This window comes from Dipteris shenzhenensis, chromosome 31 (assembly GCF_047967505.1).
Source record: "Dipteris shenzhenensis isolate YYH24624 ecotype China chromosome 31, Dip_SZ_1.0, whole genome shotgun sequence".
Lineage (NCBI taxonomy): Eukaryota > Viridiplantae > Streptophyta > Polypodiopsida > Gleicheniales > Dipteridaceae > Dipteris > Dipteris shenzhenensis.
The window spans coordinates 33583922-33592976 of record NC_141626.1 but is presented as its reverse complement, the minus strand read 5'-3'; the positions used below and the strand labels follow the sequence as shown (position 1 = coordinate 33592976).

Here is a 9055-nt window from a genome sequence, read left to right as displayed (position 1 = left end):
GTCAACTATATAGTAGTAATCGTGCTAAGATGGATGTTGTGCTTGAGCTTCGAGAATCAGGTGTTGAGCGAGAGAGCAAACTGGGCAATATCTTCAAGGATGCCCGACCCTGGTGCATCCATTTCTCCGAGGTCACAAGTAAAACTCCGAGGCAAAAAACTCGAGGAGAGGCAAGAGGAGCGTGGGTGGCGAGGAACGCGTTCAAGGGGCAACGTGTGGAGGGGGGAAGCCGCGCTGGGGGCGGGGGGAAAGGGTCATATGCTGGCGGAGGAGGCGGGGGTGACGTGGCGGAAGCGAGGGGACTATGAAATCGGGTTAAGAGGGGAGGCTAAGATCCGGCGTGAGCATAAGAAGAAGAAGAAGAAGAAAGCATTTCGAGCTCTGCTTCGTCTTCTTCGTTTTCTTCATCGTCTTCTTCTTCTTCTTCTTCTTCTGTGATTTCGGAGGATTTCTGGTGAGTTCATCGATCCATCTCCACCATGAGGTCCCGTCTCTCTTCCTATGCTTCCCGCGCCCTTCGATCCGCTTTCTCCTCAGGTATTTCTCTCCTTCCTTCCTCCTTCACCCTTCCTTGTGTAAATTTTCCTCTCCTTGCATCGTAACTTCCCCTTTCTCGGCTTCTGCACCTTGACGACGGTGATGGAAGCTCAACTACATGCTCCGCAGCATCTGTCTTACCGTCTTACCGTATCAGAGACGAGAATTAAGGGAAATTCTCGCGAGACTTATCGGACTAGAAACGGGACGTCGTTGAGGTGTTGCATCCTCTTTTCTCCTTCATCATCCGTCGGTAGCTTTCCACTCCTTCCGTCGCAATTTCCCTTTGCAACCGCCTTTTACCTCTCGGTAAAGCTCCCTCTCCTTCAATGGCATTGTGGTCTCCATAAATGTGCACCGCTGTACCATTTATCCCCTAGAAAATGCATTGTTTCTGCTACGAAAGTTCGCTCTGGCTTCAATGATCTATGGTAAGCTTTCAAATGCCATTTTCGGTTAAAATGCGTCTTGTGTGCTTTGCCGGAGACCGATCCGTTTGGCTTCAATCAGCCAGGCACCAATCTTCTTAAAAAACGCGTCGTTTGTGCTCCAGAATTGCACCTACGGCCGCTCCCATGGCAATACGCTTTGTTAAATTGCGCCTACGGCAGCTTTCCCGTCCGGCAATTTGTGCTGCGAGAATATCTGTTATTCTAGCTGCGTTCGAGATTACCGAATCATCTTGTTCAATCTGAGGCAGGTTGTTCGGCACTCTGTTTATCGAAAGTGAGCTTTTCCTGCTGCCGATTCTCTTGCGGCACCTTCCCTATCCAATAATATGTGCATAAAAGTGTCTTTTGTCTGCAATCAGTGGCACCTTTCCTGTCCGTGAAGCTCTGCCAAAATGCGTTTTCGTGCTTTTCTTTATTTCCCGGCAGCTTTTGCCCAGCGAACGTTCTTTCCAAATCGACTTTTTTTGTGCTCCTCGGTACGTCGTTTCTTCTCTCAGATTGGCTGCAATGTACAGCAGCTTCCCTGTTTATTCATTGCGTTCAGTGTGCCTTCTTTTCGCGACGTCGCCGCGTCATCTCCTATTGTGCCACGAATCTGGGTTTCCATTCGTGTTCAGTTCCGAGTTTTCCAATCTGTCGCAATCTGCGTTTCTGTCCTTTTCAGTTGTTAGCTTCCATTTTGCCACAATCTACTTGGTGGCGGTCGCTACCGAGTTTCTATATTCTATCCGGTGGTGCTAGGAATTCAGCTGATCATGCAACTGATTGTGCGGTTGGTCGCTTAGTACTTTTTGTCTTTTCCAGTCCAGTACACAAAAAAATTTAAACTGCGGGGGATTGCAGCTTCAACTGTCAGAATCTATGAAGTTTCTGCTGTCCTCGAAACTCTGATCCTTTTCATTTGTTCATGCGCTTGTTCTTCTAGCGCGACTGTTGTGTTTCCAAGCTACTTATCTGACTTCGTTTCGCTCTTTTTGCTAGCTCTTAGCATTTGAAATGGACTTTTATTCTTGGTTCCAGAGCTTCGGACCTCATTTGTATGTTACTTTCTCCTCACTCTATTTTCCGCTTAGCCAATCACACGTTAGCTATATGGACGTAGCTACATTGCCTATTTTGGTCCTTAAGCAAGTGGAGAACGATGTCTCCCGCACGTCAGTCCTGGGCTTCTCAGTTATTAGGAAATGATCAGGAAACATAACATATTAACCAGCACATCTTTCCTTGTCGCAGGAAATTTACTTTGCCTGTTTTGCCTGATGCTCTTTCCCTATCCAATAGTTGTGTCTAATATAATTTTGGGGGACGGGGTTCATGTGTTGTCATGTATCGTCTGTTTATACAGACGATAGTTTCAGCGGAGAAACGGCTGGCGGCAGGGGAGGGGATGGAACGTCGTTGGGGGCGGAGGAAGCTGACTAGATGTTGGTGGATAAATTTTTTTTTTTGGTAATGCCTTTTGCAGAAAGTAGAGCGTTTGCAACAGCGGCATTCTCCAAGGGCAATGCGCTCCCGTCTCAGCTGATGCAGCTGTCTAGTAGATCCGAGAAGTCCTATTTCAAATGGCTCGGTGGAGCTGGCGCTTTTATTTTACCTGCCGCAGGTTTGAATCTATTTGCTTGGTGTTAACAGTTTGGAGTCGCTCTGATTTTCCAATGTATAGACAAATTAGTTTTCCGTCTGTTTGTATATTAGTTTCCGCTTTCTTTGCTATGATTTTTCTCATTTTTAATGTATACTATGGCATGGAACCTGCTGTTCAAAAAAAGAATTGTTGCTGCTTTCTTGCATTAGGGTGTATAGTGGGTAGTAGAGGCCCAGAGGCGACGACGATATATAGTTTTACAAACTGCAGATAGCCTGATATGCACGTTTTGTACAAGATAGGAACCTTACGACCTGATGTTGAATTGATAGGTTGGATGATTTCAACTAGGGTCTAACTTGAGTACAAAGCCTTGATGTCTGCCCCTACTAATACGGTGTTTACACAAGGTCTGCACCACTATTAAGCATGAATATAGGTTGGGGTTTTCTGCACTACTGTTAAGCATGACGACTACAACCAGGCAAGTATTCTACACCTGCAGAGAATTAGCACTCGAATTGCTGTCTGGTCTAAGGGAAAGAGCCGCGATGTCCTTCGAAACGGATTTTATTTGCGCTTGTATAGTAACGAGTCCTTGCTCAGCCAGAGGATCTGTTTTATTTGGTGGGAAAATCGCACTTCACACGAACACTTGTTATGTACGTATACAAGTACAAGAGACTCCGCGGGTCTTTAGAAACTCAGTATAGCTGCTTATGCTTGGGCACTGATGACGACATAAGTGTTGCTTTGCTTGCTAAGTATGTCTTCCTTTTGTTTTTCTTAAAAGTTTTTGTTTACCTCTTTTTTCTTTTCTTTCATATTCTCATTTATTTTCTCTTTTATTTTCTGTGTAGATTTTTGATCTTTAGAACAACAAAAAATCTAAATTTGTATGATTGGACTTATTCTAGTCTTACAAAGGTGTATATACATAAAGTGTATGTATATGTCTGTGTGCACACACAAACACACACACGTGCGCACATGCAAAGAATGTGTACACATAGGTACACACATACATCTCTCTCTGTCTCTGTCTCATTGTCTCTCTGACTCACACCAAAGAGTGGGAAAGACCGAAAAGGGGTTTCATCTTAGCATTAATTACCATTATTGTGCATGCATTCTTGTGCTCTAGTTGTAATGTTTAAGATCTTCCTTATTTTAGATTTGTGATCTATTCGATATTGACCTCTTTCAGCATGAAGCCTTGCATCTGTGCCTTTAAATGGAATGATGAACTTCATCCTTCACTGAATGTTTGGGTGTCCCAATGCTCATGTCTAAAAACCATCATGCTTGCGGGCTCTAAGTTCTTCAATTCTGTTGTACTCCGGTTGAGTGATTTAAATTGGCATTAGCTGTCTTCTTTGACAAGGTATGGTCCCATGGCAAAGATTGCAATTTAGAGCTTTACAATAGCAGTTAACATCATGTTTTCTATGTGTCTTGTATTCCTTCCAATCTTGTGAGGAGTGTTCGAAGGCTTCTGTTATGTAGGATCCAACCATTTTTGTTGGCTGCCCAAAATCCTCAGTGGTGCCCTTGTCACGATCTGTGACGTATTCCTTTTTCTGTACCTTAGACTTATGGATGGTTTGATGAATGGACACTTGTGGAAGGGTATACCCTTTTGATGGGACACTTCCTATGAGGCACAACCCTTCACAAGAGACACATCCTATTGAAGAGACACTACCATTGTGATGTACCCTCCCATCAAGGATCACACCCTTCACAAGGGGTACACACCTCTTCATGCACATACACTTCGGAACACACACCTTTTCATGTGTGACTCTTCACTCTCTATATAAGAGAGACACAACTATATGGATGACACACGACAGACACTCAAGCAATGCAAATATTCCTTGTTCTCTGCTATTTCTGTCTCCTTTCTGTTCCTTAGTGCATCTCTAAATATAGTAAATCTAGGATTTCTTACAGCCCTGATGGGCATATTTGCACACAGAGAGAGAGAGAGAGAGAGAGAGAGAGAGAGAGAGAGAGAGAAAGGGGGTGGGTTACATTCTATTTTTTGATCTACTCTATTTCAAAAAATTACTTTCAGGCATCATATGTAATGTAAAATGGATGAATGAGTTTGAGCTGTGCTAACATCACTTCCTTTATTGCAGTACTTTTGACTCAGAATCCAACCCTGGAAGCTGCTGAGGTAATTTGATAGATCTCATCCTGACTCAAAAAATATATATCGCTTTATTTGTTCAACATGGATGCTCACCAAATCATTTTGTTGAAGCATGCCATATTAATTAGACTTCTGTCAATTTTAATCTCTATGTATGGGTGAATGAAGTGTGGAATGTTGGTGAATTTGTAGCTCGAGCGGACATTCATAGCTATTAAACCAGATGGTGTGCAGAGAGGACTGGTAAGTTAATGAAATAGGTTTTTAAATGCCCAAGCTGCTGACCTTACTTTAAGTGCAGTTCAGTACTCTTTTAGACCATAACGGCATTATTTGTGCAAGCAGATATCCGAGATTTTACACCGATTTGAACGAAAAGGATACAAACTTGTTGCCATCAAATTGGTCACTCCAACAAAAGAGTTTGCCGAACAACATTATGATGATTTGAAAGGAAGGCCCTTTTTCAATGGGCTTTGTACTTTTCTTAGCTCTGGTCCAGTTGTTGCTATGGTAAGTACCTTGGCATTTTTTAAAAGAAATAAAATCTCCCGTCTTAGTTTGTCATCCTAGTTTAAGTTTAAATTTTCAAGCCCACATGCAATGTGTTCTATGTTTTTATGTAGTAATAAGTGGTTTTGCCCAGTCTTGACTGTGACAGGTTGGCCATCCTTTTTATGTATAGATCTTAATGTTGAATTTGAAGAGATAAAGCCCAGCAATTTCTTGATCTACTTGAGAATGATCAAGTAGATGTACAACCTGACTTGTGTGCCCTAACCTTAAGTAGGCAAGGCCCTCTTATTTCTTTTGGATGGATTGGAAGGATGAGTCTTGTGGATGTAAGAGATTCAGCTCACTTTATGAACATTGGAGAAGTTGGATTGCGTTGTTTACTGCTGTGAAAGTGTGTTGAGTATCTAGGGTCGTCAGGGTTGGAGGTCTTGATTATAGTATAGGCTTTAAGAAGATTATCGGTCCAGAGGCTTTGTAAAACTATCAATCTGCATCGTGTATATTTTGCTGCGATGGTTCATTCTTTTCCCACTCATGATTCGCTACATTGTAAACTTTTCTGGTCCAGCCCCTGATGAAAGCTCTGAATAAATGTGTTCACCTCTTAGAGTCCCTGTGCTTGAGGTGCAATGTCTTCTATGCTCGATGCAGTGAACGTGACAGTTCATGTTGGCTAGCTTGGCAATACATTACATTTTTCTAATGATATATCTAGGTTTGTTCATTGAGGGAGCGAGGGGTTGTCAGCAATCCAAGGTGAAAACTCCCTGTCTTGCGGGCACATGACAAAGAAAGTATGGGACATGAATTTCAATTTGTGATGGATTTTGTTCTGAGCAGATTCTGGAATCTCTAAATATGCAACAGCAGCTTCTGCTTGCATTGTGATGAGATCATAAGACTTTCTTTGGTTAACTTATTGGTTTTCAAAGCTTTATCTTATTTTTCTACTGCAATGGTTTTTCGGTTTCATAATCTCCTTTTGCTTCTACAGTTACACTTTGTTTGAACGATTTTAGTAAAGAGTTATTGTTTCTTTTCACCTCTTACCACAGAATCTCAAACTCATAAGCTTGGGAGCAAATTGTTTTTAAATAATTATGTTATTTCTTCACACCAGGTCTGGGAAGGCCAGGGTGTGATCAAGTACGGGAGAAAGCTGATCGGTGCTACTAGTCCTCACAACTCAGAACCTGGTACCATCAGAGGAGATCTTGCTATTTCTGTAGGGAGGTAAGGGAACCTTGCTTTTCTTTTTCAGGGTGTTTTTACATGTTTATGTTCTGCCAGACATCTGTACTCATGGTACTATTTAGTGTCGTTCTAAATTTAGCATTGGCTCTACAATGCCCTCAGATGTCTTTGTGTGCAGTCACTTTGAAGGGCTATAGTCAGTTTGACAGTACATGCTTTATATAATTTTGCAGGAATATTATCCACGGCAGTGATGGGCCTGAAACTGCAAAAGCAGAAATTGCTTTGTGGTTTAAGCCTGAGGAACTGGTGGACTACTCTCTGAATACAGAGAAGTGGATTTATGAGCCGTAGGCAATTGCAGAGTATTCCTAAGAACATGGCCATTTCCGTGGATTATTGGAAATTGGCAGATTGCATTTTTGTCTGACCATCCTCCAGAATGAGGTGTGATACTCGAGGCATAATTGATGTTAGCAAAGGCTGCATAAGAGGATGAAGATAATAGAAAATAAGTTATGGCAGATGAATTTTATATTGAAATATGCACAGAAAAAAATTGATCGGCATTACCAGGCCTTATTGTGTTGGGGCTGGGCCTCACAAACACGTGGAATCTTTCTTTTCCCATCCTCTCCATTGTGGGGTGATGCTGTCTTTAGAAAAAATATCCTTAAAGGATAAGGCATACACCCCGTTTGGGTGTTGAAGTCCAGTTGGGACTCCAATACTCGTGCTAAAAGTGAAAATGGGTGGGTGAGTGATCGTCAAAGGAAAAATCTCAGAGGAAAAATCTTAAGTATCTATTATCCAAAATTTAGAACCTCTCAGCATGTGGATTAACTATATAACCAGAAAGTTGATTTGGAGGCATGAAGTCAATATTGGATCTGCAAAATATAATGTGTCTTCCTAAAAGAACATGGAAACACACTAATATGCAAAAATCGATTGCTTATAATGTGCCTTCTCCTTTAGGCTAGCCTTCATCATGGCTGAGTCTGCCCTTCACCTCTGGAGTGCCGACAGGAACTCAGTACGAAGACTTTGGTGCTCAAGTATGTGTGGGTGCGTGGATTTGTATGTGTGAGAGGATATGTTTATAGTATGGTCTACACCCACTGTTGGATGCTGAAGACATCAGTGCCGATGTCATAGTAGCGAGTCCCTGCTATGCGTGATGGAGTTTATGGTTTTCAACCTGATGAGTGCCTATCATGAGATTGAAACTGCACTATGTTGTGTTTTAATGGGGATGAGTTAGGGCATTTTCCTGGATTCATCTATATGTATGCTTATGATGTGCATAGGAAAACACTTCAGGGGAGGTTAATATATTGTGTCTACATCAAGAGCAGTAAAGAAAACTTGAAAGAGAATTAAAGGTGCTCATCCCAACCTGAAATTACTCTCAACCGCAACGACTGTCCCAATGATGCAGCGTCCTAGATTAATTGGACAGGTCAGATGTTAAACAAGGTCTGCAGTTTTCTTGATTCCTCAAAGAAGCAAGTGTGGAGTAGTGGTACTTTGCTTGATAGGATGTCTACAACAGATCGCATGTGGTAGGCACAAGATCTTGGAGTCTAAAAGAAATTCAAAATAGTAAAACATACATGGAGCACTTTTGCATGTTGGTTGTCTTTTCAAGGCGAGATGTACTGATCTAGTTTCTCTCTCTCTCTCTCTCTCTCTCTCTCTCTCTCTCTCTCTTTTCTTTCTTTCTTTCTTTCTTACACTCACCTACCCCCCCCCTCCCTCCCCCAAACTCTCTCTCTCTCTCTCTCTCTCTCTCACACACACACACACACACACACACACACACACACACAAAATAACCCCCCGCCTTACACACACATATGATTCCTTACACTCACCTACCCACCCCCCCCCCCCCACCAATTCTCTCTCTCTCTCTCTCTCTCTGTGTGCTCACCTCTGCTTTCTCCGCCCACCTCCGCTCTCGCTCCTCAGTCCCTACTCATCACTGTTGGGCCATCGTCGTGCTCTTCCGCTTCTGCCCGCCTTGCCTTTCCACTCCTGCTCGTTGTTTCGCCTTGCGCATACCTCCTCCGTAGCTCGCTTTCATAGGCAACGGCTTGTTTTGGGTTGCACTTCCACACACAGCAGCCCGTTTTGGGTTGTGCTTCCACACGCAGCATCCCTTTGCTGGGTTGTGCTTCTATCCACTCCCTCACCATGCCCTAGCCTCCCCACTCCCTCACCCGTCTCTCCCTTAGCCACTCCCTCATCTGCCTCAACCCCTCTTCACCCACCTCTGCCTCAACCACTCCCTCACTTGCCTCACCACTCCCTCGCCCACGTCAGTCACCTGAGCCTTGCTCGCAACTGCGCTGCTAGTGACGATCTCAACCAGTCCCTCACCCGCCTTATCCTTGCCCTCAACACCCCTTGACCCACCTTATCCTCGCCTTCAGCACCTCCTTACTTGCCTTATCCTTGCCTACAGTACCCTCTACTCTAACCACCCGCCTTTGATGTTAGCCCTCCTTTCGACAATGGGGGGCTCGTTATACCCCCACGCTAGGACCTGCAAAAAAAGAAAAAGCTACACGATAACAAGTGTCAGTTTTCGAAATGGGAAAAAGG

General features: G+C 43.4%; 1 protein-coding gene across 2 annotated transcripts; it reads left to right on the top strand.

Moving 5' to 3' along the window:
* Positions 1-359: 359 nt before the first annotated feature.
* Positions 360-6969, top strand: LOC147881367 (nucleoside diphosphate kinase 3-like). 2 transcript variants are annotated; one of them, XM_087402296.1, is made up of 7 exons: positions 360-537; positions 2455-2592; positions 4722-4759; positions 4928-4978; positions 5081-5248; positions 6372-6484; positions 6679-6969. In XM_087402296.1, the coding sequence occupies exons 1-7, from the start codon at positions 480-482 to the stop codon at positions 6797-6799; spliced, it is 687 nt and encodes a 228-aa protein (XP_087258422.1). In that variant the 5' UTR covers positions 360-479; the 3' UTR covers positions 6800-6969. The 2 variants fall into 2 exon arrangements, with proteins under 2 accessions (XP_087258422.1, XP_087258423.1); XM_087402297.1 differs by lacking the exon at positions 360-537 and adding an exon at positions 568-755.
* The last annotated feature ends 2086 nt before the right edge of the window (positions 6970-9055 follow it).